This window comes from Ahaetulla prasina, chromosome 9 (genome assembly GCF_028640845.1).
Source record: "Ahaetulla prasina isolate Xishuangbanna chromosome 9, ASM2864084v1, whole genome shotgun sequence".
Lineage (NCBI taxonomy): Eukaryota > Metazoa > Chordata > Lepidosauria > Squamata > Colubridae > Ahaetulla > Ahaetulla prasina.
The window spans coordinates 19,064,517-19,080,784 of NC_080547.1; the positions used below are offsets into that span (position 1 = coordinate 19,064,517).

At 43.6% G+C, this 16,268-nt stretch overlaps 1 protein-coding gene across 1 annotated transcript in view; it reads left to right on the plus strand.

Annotated features, from left to right (window-relative positions):
- ADAMTS8 (ADAM metallopeptidase with thrombospondin type 1 motif 8) overlaps window positions 1–16,268 on the plus strand; it is a 52,188-nt gene that overhangs the window by 17,874 nt on the left and 18,046 nt on the right. The window contains exons 2-4 of the mRNA XM_058194709.1: window positions 10,046–10,285; window positions 10,415–10,547; window positions 14,732–14,899. Coding sequence (XP_058050692.1) covers window positions 10,046–10,285; window positions 10,415–10,547; window positions 14,732–14,899 — 541 coding nt within the window. The remainder of the gene's footprint in view (window positions 1–10,045; window positions 10,286–10,414; window positions 10,548–14,731; window positions 14,900–16,268) is intronic.

The following is a 16,268-nucleotide window of genomic DNA, read 5'->3' on the forward strand; positions in this document are numbered from 1 at the left end:
GGTTGGTGGCTCCCACCATGAGGACATTTCTCCTTAGTTCTAGTTTGCTTTCTCTTCTTGGTTAGTGTTCTGTCCCCCTCGCCTCAGTCCGAGCGATGGCTTAATTAGTTGGCAACTATCAGCTCTGGCAGCAAACTAGCGTGCGTCTGCCAAGTGTGTCTGTTATCTCTCTTGATGAGTCAACCAGGAACAAACAGTACTTCAGCTCTAGTTAAGCAGTTGATTTGCTTGCTACGAAGAGGTATAGCAGCCCTTGCTGCTTTTATATCCTGTGGGGTGTGGCTCCATGACTCAGTACTTCCTAGGCCTGCCCCACCCCTGCTTCTGTTGTTCCCGCCTCTCCTGCCTACGAAACCTAGGGTCCAGCCAGGCCTGATTGCCATCAGCCGGGTCTGAAGGCGTGGCCTGGGGGGGAAAGAGTCAGGGGATGGAGGCCTCGTTATCTCCTCCACCTGGCCTGCCTCTGGCTCCTGGAGCTGAGCCAGGGAAGCCGGTGCTCCCGAGGTAAGTCTTGATGGCCCTTTCTGCTCACTTTCCAAGTCACTGTCTGGCAGGGGGCCCGGCTTGGGGGGCGCAGACACAACAGTTAAGTTTCTGTGTATCCACCACTTCTTGTCTTGCCTTTTGGTGCTCTAGAAAATAGTTTGAACCCCTCGCCTTTGTAGGAACCACTCAAGTGCTGGAACACTGGTACCATGCCTCCCCTGGTCCTTCTTTTCATTAGACTAGACATTTTGGAAAATTACTCTGCTGTTGTCTGGCAATCAAACTATGCAAGTCAAATGTACATTGGGTTGGGACTGCTCAGATTGCACATTTCCCTTAGTGCCAGCAAGCTCTCTGCCTGCTCTACCTTGCTTAATTTTTCTTCCTAAAATCATTTTCATTCATAATAAAATTAACAGAAATCTAATGTAACAGAAAGTGTCAACCTCTAGAACAGAGGTGTCAAACTCAAGGGCCAGGGTGCTTAGAACTGGCCCATGGGGCTGCCCTGGAAACAGCAAAAGACCGGCCCACGGTGCCTCTGCCAGAGAAAACGAAGCTCAGGAGGGCTAGGTGTGGTTTCAGGAGGCTGTTCTGACCTAGGCTTCCCCAAACCACGAAGCAGACTCCTTATCCTGACAAAAAAAAAACCTTTTTATTAAGTTACTGTGAATTCTTCTCATTCACATCCAGCAAAGTTTTTCAAGAGTGAATTTACAGTCACAGACCTTATCTGGCTTGGGAAGCTGCCAGGCCGATATCTTCAAAACTTGTCAAGGAGTCACGAACCAATTAAGCAAATTAATTGTCTTCTGCAAACTCCACTCCCCTTTCACTCTTCTTTTATTCCCTCTGAGAGGGGCCAATCATCGTCCACTTGTGGCCTTACTCCCAAATCAACCCTTGTTCTTTAGCTGTTCCCTTTGTCTGGCAACTCTGTGCATGCACACGCTGGGAACAGGCTCCAGCTGTTTGTCTGCCTCACTGATATCTGATTCCAAAGGCAGCTGATAACTGGCATACAGCCCTGGCCCCTTCTCTGCCTCTGATGCAGAGCCCTTATCAGAGTCTTCTCCAGACTCCAGGACTGGCCCATGTTCCTCCCCAACCTCCTCACTGTCCGAATCTGCTGCCAGCTCCGCTGGCCACTGGTGGGCCACAGCATAGCCTATCGCAGCTGAAAATGGAGCCCGTTTTCACTGGCAGAGCACTCAGGCCACCACAGTGCCCCCCACCCGACACAAGTAACTTCGAGCTGGACACAGTCAACCTGGCCACACCCACCCCAGCCCCCGAAGGTCAAACACAACCCTGATGTGGTTCTCAATAAAATCAAGTTTGACACCCCTGCTCTAGAAATTCAGCTTTATTTTCCAGAAAGACTCCACGTGATTTCACAGGCATTCACAGAAAACGATGGGAAGAATTGTCCACCTGCCTTTTTGATTCTGTTTGTAAGGCAACTGAACTTGGTGGTGGGGGAAAAAACATTCTGGGCAAGCCAAAACGTGACACGGGAAGTAGCTTTACGAGTTTGTCATCTAATAATTGGACTTTTTTTTTTTTTACTTTTATGACTGATGGTGCACATCGTTTTAATGAGAACCACAATCGGTCTCAAAATTGATCCCCAAAGAGTCTTTATTTGGGTACAAGTGCTAAATTTAGCTGTTGGTGTGAAACACCATCTGGTTTGGATCTATATATTTTTTTTCTCAAATACACTAGAGATGCATGCTTTCTTTTTCCTCTCTTTCTCTCTCTAAAACATTTCATGTGATTTGAGTACCGGCTGCCATCAACCATGAAAGATTAGAACGCAATGTTACATTCTAATAACATTACTGATGAGCTGTGGGGGCGCAGTGGTTAGAACGCAGTACCGCAGGCTACTCCTGCTGATCACCAGCTGTCTGCAATTTGGCAGTTTGAATCTCACCAGGCTCAGGGTTGACTCAGCCTTTCATCCTTCCGAGGTCAGTAAAATGAGGATCCAGATTGTTGGCGGCAATATGCTGACTCTGTAAACTGCTTAGAGAGGGCTATAAAGTAGTGTGAAGCAGTATATAAGTTTAAGTGCTATTCCTTCCTTCCTTCCTTCCTTCCTTCCTTCCTTCCTTCCTTCCTTCCTTCCTTCCATCCATCCTTCCTTCCTTCCTTCCTTCCATCCTTCCTTCCTTCCTTCCTTCCTTCCTTCCTTGTGGTTAGAATGCAGTATTGCAGGCTGCTAATTCTGCCCATTGCCAGAAGTTTGATCCTGACCTGCTCAGGGTTGACTCAGCCCTCCATCCTTCCGAGGTAGTAAAATGAGGATCCAGATTGTTGGCAGCAATATGCTGACCCTGTAAACTGCTTAGAGAGGGCTATAAAGTAGTGTGAAGCAGTAGATAAGTTTAAGTGCTATTCCTTCCTTCCTTCCTTCCTTCCTTCCTAGTGGTTAGAATGCAGTATTGCAGGCTGCTAATTCTGCCCATTGCCAGCAGTTTGATCCTGACCTGCTCAAGGTTGACTCAGCCCTCCATCCTTCCGAGGTGGGTAAAATGAGGAGCCAGATTGTTGGGGGCAATAGGCTGACTCTGTAAACCACTTAGAGATGGCTGTAAAGTGCTGTGAATCGGTATATAAGTCTTAAGTGCTATTGCTATTGCTATTGCTGCAATGACAATAAAGGTGACTTATGACCATCCCTTGCTCTTTATAAGAACTGTGGTGGCACAATGGTTAGAATGCAGTATTGCAGGCTAATTCAGCCGACTGCCAGCAGTTCAATTCTCAGCAGCTCAAGATGGACTCAGCCTTCCATCCTTCCGAGGTCAGTAAAATGAGGATCCAGATTGTTGGCGGCAATATGCTGACTCTGTAAACTGCTTAGCGAGGGCTATAAAGTAGTGTGAAGCACTATATAAGTCTAAGTGCTATTCCTTCCTTCCTTTTTTTTTTATTTGAATTTATATCCCGCCCTTCTCCGAAGACTCAAGGCGGCTTACAATGTGTTAAGCAATAATCTTCATCCATTTGTATATTATATACAAAGTCAACTTAATTGCCCCCAACAATCTGGGTCCTCATTTTACCTACCTTATAAAGAATGGAAGGCTGAGTCAACCTTGGGCCTGGTGGGACTTGAACTTGCAGTAAGTTCAAGCAGCTGTGTTAATAACAGACAGACTTAGTCCGTTGAGCCACCAGAGATCCTTCCTTCCTTCCTTCCTTCCTTCCTAGTGGTTAGAATGCAGTATTGCAGGCTGCTAATTCTGTCAAATTGCCAGCAGTTTGATCCTGACCTGCTCAAGGTTGACTCAGCCCTCCATCCTTCCGAGGGGGGTAAAATGAGGAGTCAGATTGTTGGGGGCAATAGGCTGACTCTGTAAACCGCTTAGAGATGGCTGTAAAGTGCTGTGAATCAGTATATAAGTCTTAAGTGCTATTGCTATTGCTGACAATAGCATGACATTAATTTGTTAATGACATTAACAAAGGTGACTTTTGACCATCCCTTGCTCTTTATAAGAGTTGTAGTGGCGCAATGGTTAGAATGCAGTATTGCAGGCTAATTCAGCCGACTGCCAGCAGTTCAATTCTCAGCAGCTCAAGATGGACTCAGCCTTCCATCCTTCCGAGGTCGGTGAAATGAAGACCCAGATTGTTGGGGACAATATGCTGACTCTGTAAACTGCTTAGAAAGGGCTGTAAAGCATTGTAAAGCGGTATATAAGTCTCAGTTCTATTGCTATTATGAGCAGTCCTTGTACAAATGTAGACTTGAATCAAAGCCTTACTTGGTGAGAACATCTTTCAGTTCTCTAGAGGCCTATGGCTCAACCTCCAAGTCCCTTGTGCATCTCTATGGCTGTTGAGTACAGAAAAAGACAACAACTTTTGCTGGTAGTCCTCGACTTATGGAGCACAAGTGAACCCAAAACTTTCTGTGGCTAAAAAAAGGCAGCTGTCCAGTGAGTTTTTTCCCCATTTTGTGACATTTTTGCCACAGTCAATGGAGTTGTCAAAGGAACCACACAATCCTTAAGCCAATCTGCCTTCCCTGCATTGACTTTGCTCGTCAGAAGCTGGCTGGGAAAGCCACAAATAGTGATCACAAAACAGTGCAATGGTCATAAATCCATGCCAGTTGCCAAATGCCCGAGTTTTGATCACAGGACCACAATGGTCATCAACTGTTGTTGATTAAGTGTTAAATTTGTACCCTATGACTATCATTAAGTGTTGTAAGTGTTGTACCTTGATGAAGGCATCTTTTCTTTTATGTACACTGAGAATATATGCACCAAGACAAATTCCTTGCGTTTTCCAATCACACTTGGCCAATAAGAAATTCTATTCTATTCTAAGTGTGAAAACTAACTTTTTCAGCGCTGTTGTAACTTCAAGCAGTCGCTTAATGAATGGTTGCAAGTCAAGGACTTCCTATATTCACAGGCATCTTTCTGGCCAGTCAGGTGGCATTCATGATAGCACCAATCTGGTGGCACCACTAGAGCCCTGGTGGTGCAGTGGTTAGAAGGCAGTATTTGCAGGCTAATTCCCAGCTCATTCCAGGAGTTCGATTCTTGATGGGCTCAAGGTTGACTCAGTCTTCCAAGATCGGTAAAATGAGGACTCAGCTTGTTAGGGACAATGTAATGACTCTATAAACTGCTTAGCACTGGTGGGTTTCACATTATGTTACTACACGTTCGCCCCGTGCACGCCTGTTCACATGCTTGCCTGCCTTTCGCGCATGTTCCCGGCCTTCCGTGCATGTGCTTTGTTTGCGCATGTGACTTCTGCACATGCGCCTGGCCTCAAAAATGTGCCTAAATAGGATGGCACCTGCGATTTCCGCTACCGGTTCGAGTGAACCAGTCTGAACACCATTTCTGGTGCTTAGAGAAGACTGTAAAACACTGTGAGGCAGTATATAAGTCTAAGTGCTATTGCTACTGCTAGCCAAGAGCCAATCAGCTGCTACTAACCAGTGTTAAGTTCCTACCTTTGCTGCTTTTCTTCAGTTTGGGTATTGTCAATCAGAGAAGTGCATAACCAGAGCATATAAAACATTTGCTAGACCAATTCTAGAATACAGCTCGCCTGTCTGGAATCCTCATCACATTTCTGACATCAATACAATTGAACATGTCCAGAAATATTTTACATGAAGAAATCTTCACTCCTCTGAAAACAAGAAAATACCTTATCCCACCAGACTTGAAATCCTAGGCTTAGAAAACTCCGTCGCCTTCGACAAGACCTAAGTTTAACTCATAGAATCATCTACTGTAATGTCCTTCCTGTTAAAGACTACTTCGGCTTCAATTGCAATAATACAATAGCAACCAAGAGATTTAAACTTAATGTTAACCGCTTTAATCTAGATTGCAGAAAATATGACTTCTGTAACAGAATCATCAGTGCTTGGAACACTTTACCTGACTCTGTGGTCTCTTCCCATAATCCCAAAAGCTTTAACCAAAAACTTTCTACTATTGACCTCACCCCATTCCTAAGAGGACCATAAGGGGTGTGCATAAGAGCACAAACGTGCCTACCGTTCCTGTCCTATTGTTTTTCTTTTTTCTTTAGATAGATAGATAGATAGATAGATAGATAGATAGATAGATAGATAGATAGATAGATAGATAGATATATGCTTATACCTCCTTATATTTCCTCATATATATGTTTATATACGATATAATCTTTTGTGTGATGCTTATATATATTGTTATGACAAATAATAAATAAATAAATAAATAATTGTTTTTTTCACTGTTCAGACCACAATTACCATCTGACCAGAATATTTCCATCTTTTATGGGGCTCAGTGCAGCAATGCACTTAATATTTTAGATATATAATTACAACTCACTTTCAGCAAACGAAGGAATATTAGTTCATCTAAAAGAAGAAAAGCATTGTTTGGTTAATCTACCAGATGGGCTATTTGGCTTTGATAGCGTAAAGGTTGCAGGTGGCTCAGAGGCTAAGATGCTGAGCTTGTCAATTGAAAGGTCAGCAGTTCAGCAGTTCGAATCCCTGGTGCTGCCGTGTAACGGGGTGTTACTTGTCCCAGCTTCTGCCAACCTAGCAGTTTCGAAAGCACGCAAAAATGCAAGTAGAAAAAATAGGGACCACCTTTGGTGGGAAGGTAACAGCATTCCGTGCTGTTTAGTCATGCCGGCCACATGACCACGGAGACATCTTCAGACAGCGCTGGCTCTTCGGCTTTGAAACGGAGATGAGCACCGCCCTCTAGAGTTGGGAATGACTAGTACATATGTGCGAGGGTAAATGTTGAACAATTAGCAGAGGATAATTTTTTTTTTCTAGTTGCCCTTAAATCTCACTTGTGCAGCTTAATTTAAGAAATGATGACGTGTCCGAGGCACCCAAAATCGCAACGGGCAAACGGTGCCAGAGAATAAAGTGGCTGCTTGCTGTTTCTCAATATTTTTATCTGTTGTGTAACCAATTGCATTTTTGTCTCATGAGTTAGTGCCAAGCCAAGCTGGAATTCTGACTCACTGATAAGATGTTAACATCAGCCTTATACATAGCTGAAATGCCTGACCTATGAAGTCATCTCACTTCCATCTTCTTCACCCAAACAGAAGGTTCAGTGATGTAAACCCTTGAGAGCTCACGCAAATATCCTGGGCAAAAATGTGTTCCATTCACAAGAACATCTCGTCATGTGACTCCCACACACTGTGCTCGATTCAATGCTTTTTATAGGGCTCTCTGTAAGAAGCTTTGCTGCAATTCTCACAAATAAGCTGTCCGAAGTCCGTTGCTGATTTGATTTGGTAGATTGGTTCCCTGGAGGCCTACAATATCCGGGATTTGCTCAATTCTAAGCAAGGATACAAATTAACAGAGTTGGAAGGGACCTTGTAGGTCATCCAACCCCCTGCCCAAGCAGGAGACATTACACCATTTCTGACAGATGGCAGTCCAGTCTCTTCTTGAAAGCCTCCAGTGATGAAGCTCCCACAACTTCTGAAGGCAACTTCTGTTCTATTGGTTGATTGCTCTCACTGTTAGTAAATTTCTCCTTATTTCCAGGTTGAATCTCTCCTTGTTCAGTTTCCATCCAGTGGTGGGTTTCAAAAAATTTTACTACCGGTTCTGTGGGCGTGGCTTGGTGGGCGTGGCGTGGCGTGGCTTGGTGGGCATGGCAGGGGAAGGATACTGTAAAATCTCCATTCCCACCCCACTCCAGGGGAAGGATATTGTAAAATCTCCATTTCCTCCCGATCTGCTGGGACTCAGGAGGCAGAGAATAGGTGGGGGCGGGGCCAATCAGACATGGTATACACCAGTTCTCCAAACTACTCAAAATTTCCACTACCGGTTCTCCAGAACTGATCAGAACCTGCTGAAACCCACCTCTGTTTCCATCCATTATTCCTTGTCTGGCCTTCAGGTGCCTTGGAAAATAGCTTGATCCCCTCCTTTCTGTGGCAGCCCCTCAAGTATTGGAATTTATATCATGTCTCCCTGGGTCCTTCTCTTCACTAGACCAGCCATGCCCAATTCCTGCAACCGTTCTTCATATGCTTTAGCCTCCAGTCCCCTAATCATCCTGGTTTCTCTTCTCTGCACTCTTTCTAGAGTCTCAACAACTTTTTTATAGCGTGGTGACCAAAACTGGCTGCAGTGTGGTCTTATTATTGGATTATTAGGTGCTCTGCAGTACAACTATAAAACCTACAGTGGCTGGAATTAGCATGGGTTAATCCAATTTATTGATAAGAGGGCCTGTGTGCATGATTAAGAATGTTCAATTGCTCAGCTATCAGCAAAAAATGTTGGAACTCTTTACAAACAAGATTTTATTTCATAATTATGCTCTGACTGCAAAAGGATTGTTAAAACAAAACAAAATATGAACAGGTCGACATGGGTATTATAACCCATCGGTGTGGCATTTGCTTCACTCACAATTTCCTAGCATTATTTATTTGGATTGTTGTTAATGATCGTTGTTTCAATCAATTCTGCTTGAGCCTGGTGCTATGTAATAGGTTTCCAAGCTGCAATTCAAACATCTTTGTTTGTGAGATGTTGGGGGCATGACGGGATTGTGTGTGTGCGCTACCGAACATAGCCTGGGAAATGAAGCTAGGGAAGTTTTTTTTCTCAGTGTAGTAAAACTGATTTAGGGATTATAGCCTTAATTAAATGAGATTTCATCATGATTGCCTTATGAAATTAATTAGAGAGTAGGCAACTGGCCAAGTCGTTAACCAAAGTTTATCCCCTGTTTTGTTTTGCAGTCTTGGTGGTTATGAAAGGATAGATTGGTTCTCTATCCAAAGAAACACTTAAACATTGTTGTGCTGGCGGCAAATTGTGCTGAAAACAAGCATGGAGCACAACCAGAATTAGCAAGACAAATGTATATGCTTTTATCGCCTCCTACTATTCCCACAACCTTGACTAGGTGGCTCAGTGGCTAAGACGCTGAGCTTGTCGATCAGAAAGGTCGGCAGTTCGGCGGTTCGAATCTCTACTACAGGTCTCCTGCATGAGCCAGGGGGTTGGACTAGATGACCTCCAAGGTCCCTTCCAACTCTGTTACTGTTAATTAGGAGATGCTTGTCACGAGATCTCCACCGAGCAGTTACTCTACTGCTATGATTCTCAATCTTGGCCACTGAAAGATAGGTGAACTTCAACTCCCAGAATTCCCCAGCCAGCAGGACTGGCTGGGGAATTCCAGGAGTTGAGGTCCACCTATCTTCCAACGGCCAAGTTTGAGAAATACTGCTCTGCTGTATGGCTCGTCACATGATTTCTAAGCACTGCAATGTGTCGCGTACAGTGCAAAAGACATTCCAGTGTAAAAGTTTATTTTTATTTAATTTTTATTTATTTATTTTTGTCATAACAATATATACAAGCATAACATAGAAGATTATATAATGTATAAACATATATATGAGGAGAAACAAGGTAGTATAAACATATATATATATAGGGGAAGAAACAATAGGACAGGAACGGTAGGCACGTTTATGCTTTTATGCACACCCCTTACGGACCTCTTAGGAATGGGGTGAGGTCAACAGTGGATAGATTTTGAATAAAGCTTTTGGGGTTATGAGAAGAGACCACAGAGTCAGATAATGCATTCCAAGCATAGATAATTCTGTTACAGAAATCGCGTTTTCTGCAATCTAAACTGGAGCGGTTAACATTAAGTTTAAATCTGTTGGTAGCTCTTGTGTTATTGTTATTGAAACTGAAGTAGTCATTGGCAGGAAGGACATTACAACGGATGATTCTATGAGCTAAACCCAGGTCCTGTCGAAGGCAACGAAGTTCCAAGTTTTCTAGACCCAGGATATCAAGTCTGGTGGAATAAGGTATTTTATTGGTTACGGAGGAGTGGAGAACTCTTCTCGTAAAATACCTTTGGACACGCTCAACTGTATTGAAATCAGATATATGGTATGGGTTCCATTCTTGAAGTTCTTGAAGGACATAATAACCTTCTAGTTCTATTTCTTAGAAATACCACTTGATTTATTCCATGTCTTTGGTGGGGTTTTTCAGAATCATATCCTCACCTTAATGTCTGTGGCTGCTCAAATCTACAAGCACCCCAGCCTGAAGAATTCTATCAACCTGGTGGTGGTGAAGGTGTTGGTAGTGGAAGATGAAAACGCTGGACCAGAAGTATCTGACAATGGCGGACTGATGCTGAGGAATTTCTGTAATTGGCAACAGTTCTTCAACCCTCCAAGTGACCGTCACCCAGAACACTATGATACTGCAATCCTGCTGACAAGACAGGTATTTAGGTGAAGGTTGGCTGGTTCCTTCTGAGGGACATCTTGAAGATGATCTGGTAGAAGAACGGAGGACCATTCCTTTGTAACTCAACATTCATATCGTTTCCATCTTACCTTTTTCCAATCACAGGATTTCTGTGGACACCAAACCTGCAGAACCCTGGGAGTGGCTGAGACTGGAACCATGTGTGACCCAAACAAAAGCTGCTCTGTGATAGAAGATGAGGGTCTCCAAGCAGCTTACACCTTGGCCCATGAACTAGGTAACTGCCATGCCTAACTGGATGGGTAGTCCATCATTGTATCAGGATCAGGATCCGCCTTGTAGGAAAGCTACCCTTACATATTGTAGGTTGCATTCTCAAGAATGGCCATTATTTATTTTATTTATTTATTTTATTTATTTATTTCGATTTTTATACCGCCCTTCTCCCGAAGGACTCAGGGCGGTGTACAGCCAAGTAAAATTCAATATATAAACATTAAGAGAAAATTAAAAAGCATATTATAATGTGGCCCAAATTTTAAAACGAATTTAAATCTTAAAATATAAATAACCCCAATAAAATTTCAGTCCAGTCCCGCTTGAATAAATAGGTGCGTTTTCAGCTCACGGCGAAAGGTCCGAAGATCAGGCACTTGACGTAAGCCAGGGGGAAGTTCATTCCAAAGCGTAGGAGCTCCTACAGAGAAGGCCCTTCCCCTGGGGGCCGCCAGCCGACATTGCTTGGCGGACGGCATCCGGAGAAGGCCCTCTCTGTGTGAGCGTACGGGTCGGTGGGAGGCATAAGGTAACAGCAGGCGGTCCCGTAAGTACCCGGGTCCTAAGCCATGGAGCGCTTTAAAGGTGGTAACCAAAATCTTGAAGCACACCCGAAAGACCACAGGAAGCCAGTGCAAACTGCGCAGGAGCGGTGTTACATGGGACTAACTGCAGCCTCCGGGTGCACTTCAAGGGCAGCCCCATGTAGAGAGCATTGCAATAGTCCAAGCGGGAAGTGACAAGGGCATGAATGACCGTGCATAAGGCATCCCGGTCAAGGAAGGGACGCAACTGGCGCACCAAGCGTACTTGGTGGAAGGCCCTCTTGGAGACGGCCGCCAAATGGTCGTCAAACAACAGCCGCCCATCCAAGAGGACACCCAAATTAAAAGAAAGGATGATAGGTGGGGTTGTTGATACCCTCTGAGCTAGGTGGGTTTTCTTGCAGACATTTCATGACTCAACCATGGTTAACATCATCAATGCATTGGCGCATTGATCAACACATCTATCATCTTTTAGAAGAGAATATTTGTAGCTCTCGGGGCTGAACTGTGAAGTCCTCGGTGCTCTCTGAGCTTGGTGGTTTTCTTGAAGACATTTCATTACCCAACTAAACCACCAAGCTCAGAGAGCACCGAAGACTCTGCAGTTCAGCCCTGAGCTACAAATATTCTCTTCTAAAAGATGATAGGTTAAATAGCTTTCTGTGATGAAAAGTAGACAACCCATCGGCAACAAAATGATGTAACAGTCCAAAATAACATAAAACTTTGTGTCTATTTTTTTGTGTATATTTGTGTATATTTTAAAAAAATCAAATATGGTTGTGTGGGTATATATATATATATAATATATATAACAACAGAGTTGGAAGGGACCTTGGAGGCCTTCTAGTCCAACCCCCTGCCCAGGCAGGAAACCCTACACCATCTCAGTCAGATGGTTATCCAACATTTTCTTAAAAATTTCCAGTTTTGGAGCATTCACAACTTCTGAAGGCAAGTCGTTCCACTTATTAATTGTTCTAACTGTCAGGAAATTTCTCCTTAGTTCTAAATTGCTTCTTTCTTTGATCAGTTTCCACCCATAGCTTCTTGTTCTACCCTCAGGTGCTTTGGAGAACAGCCCGACTCCCTCTTCTTTGTGGCAACCCCGAGATATTGGAAGACTGCTATCATGTCTCCCCTATTCCTTCTTTTTATTAAACTAGACATACCCAGTTCCTGCAACCGTTCTTCATATGTTTTAGCCTCCAGTCCCCTAATCATCTTTGTTGCTCTTCTCTGCACTCTTTCTAGAGTCTCAACATCTTTTATATGTGTGTGTGTGTGTTGTGTTAAATTTATATTTACTGACAAAGAAATAAAGGGAAACTAGTATAGATCTATTTCAAACTATTTAGTTCTCATCAGGTAGCCATGCTCTTCTGGGATTCAAACCTGGGCTTGCTTGCATATTAGGCAGATGTATTAACCTCTAAGCCACAGGTTCTCCTCACTTTGTCAGAGATAGATAGATAGATAGATAAATAGATAGATAGATACACACACACACACACACACACACACACACACACACACACATATACACACATATATACATACACACACACACCCACATACTATACATATACATATCTTTATAAAATGGTGAAATCCAATTTTTTTTACTACTGGTTCTGTGGGCGTGGCTTGGTGGGCGTGGTGTGGCTTGGTGGGCATGGCTTGGTGGGCATGGCTTGGTGGGCATGGCAGGGGAAGGATACTGCAAAATCCCCATTCCCACCCCACTCTGTGGCCAGCCAGAGGTGGTATTTGCCAGTTCTCCAAACTGCTCAGAATTTTCGCTACCGGTTCTCCAGAACCTGTCAGAACCTGCTGGGTTTCACCCCTGTCTTTATAGCTTTTATTATAATGGCAGTTCGATGCAGTGGTGAAATCCAATTTCTTTTGCTACCAGTTCTGTGGTCTTTGCTTGGAGGGCGAGGTATGGCTTGGTGGACATTGCTTGGTGGGCGTGGCAGGGGAAGGATACTGCAAAATCTCCATTTCCACCCCACTCCAGGGAAGGATATTGCAAAACCCCCATTCCCTCCCCACTCCTGGGGGAAGGATACTGCAAAATCTCCATTCCCACCACACTCCTGGGGCCAGCAAGAGGTGGTATTTGCCGGTTCTCCGAACTGCTCAAAATTTCCACTACCGGTTCTCCAGAACCTGTCAGAACCTGCTGGGTTTCACTCCTGGCTTGATGCCAGAAAGATATGAGTGCTTGTTTCAGGTGCCCATTCTTGCTAGTTTAGAGAAGTACCTTATTAGTATTTGAATCCTGCATCAGAAAAAGATGTTAAGAGCCTAGAAAGAGTGCAGAGAAGAGCAACAAAGATGATAAGGGGTAGGGAGGTTAAACTGTACGGGGAATGATTGAAGGAACTACATATGTCTAATCTAATGAAGAGAAGGGCTAAGGGTGATATAAGGGTGATATAATAGCAGACTTCTAGTACTTGAAGGGTTATCACAGAGAAGAGGGAGTCAACCTACTATCAAACGCACTTCTGGGCAGGAGAAGAACCGAGAATTAAGGAGAAATGTCCTAACAGTGAGAACAATTAATCAGTGGAATGGTGTGCTTTCAGAAGTTATAGCTGCACCTTCTCTTTCAAGAAGAGATTGGACAGCCATTTGTCTGGAATGATACAGGGTCTCCTGTTTGAGCAAGGGTTGGATTAGAAGACCTCCAAGGTTTTTTCCAACCCTATTATTCTATGTTCTATGCTCTAAAAGGGAAAGGTTCCCCTCGCACATATGTGCTAATTGTTCCCGACTCTAGGGGGTGGTGCTCATCTCCGTTTCAAAGCCGAACAGCCAGCGCTGTTTGAAGACGTTTTCCATGGTCAGGTGGCTGGCTGTCGTGTCCCACTCCTCCTTTGACTGCCGAGTCTGGGAAGTCTGTATCAAGCATGGCCACGAAGCCTCTGCAGCTTTGCCAAATTCCTGTCAGAGTTCTCAGGGCAGGCAGGAATCCAAGGTGTGACTTCAGCAACCAGATGAGACTTTGCTTGACTCAAGGAATGCCAAAAAGCAGATCCTTTATATAGGCCATGGGGTGTGGCTCCATGACTCAGCACTTATCCAGGCCTGCACCTCCCTTCCTTTTGCTGACGTCGCCTCTCCATTCTCCGGAAGCGGGGATCTGTCCACTGTGTCTTTTCGTCCTCCTGCTCTGCTGCCGGCAATTCTAGCTCGTGGCTGGCTTCGTGCTCATACGCTTTAGGAGGGAGGTTTGTGTGCTCATTCTGTCCGGGCATGGTGCCAGGGCTGGTGGCTGGAGGCATGCCAGGCCATTCTTCTTCACTATCAGTCTCTGACTCAGATAGTGGGAGATGGGAGGGGCCCAGCTGAGGAGAGAAGGGCGGGCGAGGCACAACACTAGCATGACTAAATGCCAAAGGCGCACAGAACGTTGTTACCATCCCACCAAAGGTGGTCCCTATTTTTCTACTTGTATTTTTTACGTGCTTTCAGACTGCTAGGTTGGCAAAAGCTGGGACAAGTAACAGGAGCTCACTCCATTAGGCGGTACTAGGGATTCGAACCGCTGAACTGCTGACTTTTCAATCAACAAGCTCCGAGTCTTAGCCACCGAGCCACCTAACCATCCATTTTTCTTTCTTTGCAGGGCACGTGCTCAGCATGCCTCACGATGACTCCAAGAGCTGTGAAAGGCTCTTCGGGACGTTAGGAAAACATCACATGATGGCTCCACTGTTTATTCATCTAAACAAGACCCTCCCTTGGTCCCCCTGCAGTGCCATGTATATCACAGAATTCCTGGATGGAGGACACGGTACATATCCTCATATATGTATAGATATATAATCATGTTGAGCTTGCTTGACAATATTTGTCCAATAAGCTTCAACTCTTGCAAACAGGATCAGGTTATGTTTCAAAGCACCATTTTAGGAACCAAATCTGATGCATGTCAAGCTGGATTGAATTTTTTGTAAGTCAATTTTGTATGAGCAAAGGAGTGCATCGCTTTAATAAATTAATTATTAAATATGTTTTGGGAGAAATAGCACTGATCGAAAACTTAGTCATGTGTTACCTTCATTTCAAAGAACACTTTACAGATTTCGCTGTATTTAATGCAAATTGATGGCAATTCAATGTTCATTTCGTTAGAACAATTCAATGTTCATTTCAAAGAACACTTTACAGATAAAAGTCTATTTTTAAACATTCTAAGCTTCAATGCAACTTACTTCTCAAAACACGGGTACTCAAACAAGGGTACCGATGTGCAGAACTTTTACAAACTTAATTCATAAACTCTTAAAAAATAAAATTAAAAAAGGTTCGGATCTTTCTTATGGTTTTGCTAACCTGATAAGATATATTTACCTCCTGGAAGAAAGGGAGAAGGAGAGAGAGGGAAAGAAGAAAGGGAGAGGAGAGGAGAGGAGAGGAGAGGAGAGGAGAGGAGAGGAGAGGAGAGGAGAGGAGAGGAGAGGAGAGGAGAGAAGGAAGGAAAGAAGGAAGGAAGGAAGGAAGGAAGGAAGGAAGGAAGGAAGGAAGGAAGGAAGGAAGGAAGGAAAGAAAAAGAAAGAAAGAAAGAAAGAAAGAAAGAAAGAAAGAAAGAAAGAAAGAAAGAAAGAAAGAAAGAAAGAAAGGGGAAATAAGAGTAGGAGAGAAGGTTAGAGTGGAAGGAAGAATGGAGGAGGGGGAAAGGAAGGGGATGTAGAGAAGGAGAGTAGAGTAGAGAAGAAAGTAGGAAGGATAAAAGAAGGAAGGGAGAGGAATGAGAAAGGGAAGAAAGATTGCTGTAAAACGAAAAAGATGAAATGGAAGAAAGACAATCCCAAACACGTTTGAATACATCGGGATAAAAATTGAATTAGTTAAAAACAATAAAATAAAATAAAAACAATAAAATAAAATAAAACTAATATAGATTAGTGAAAAGGGAGAAATTTGAACTTGAGGGCAAAAGAAGATGTGGTTTATATAAATGAGCATAGAAATATTAAGATTGTGATTAAAATATGGTAAAAGAATATTTTGACAAAAATTGTAACTGAGTAAAATGTATTTGGATATGTTAAAGTGTATGAGATATGATATGGTCAATACTCGGTTCATAAACTGTGTGTGTGGGGGGGGGTGTCAATAAAAATTGATTTAATAAAAAAAGATATATTTACCTCAGATTG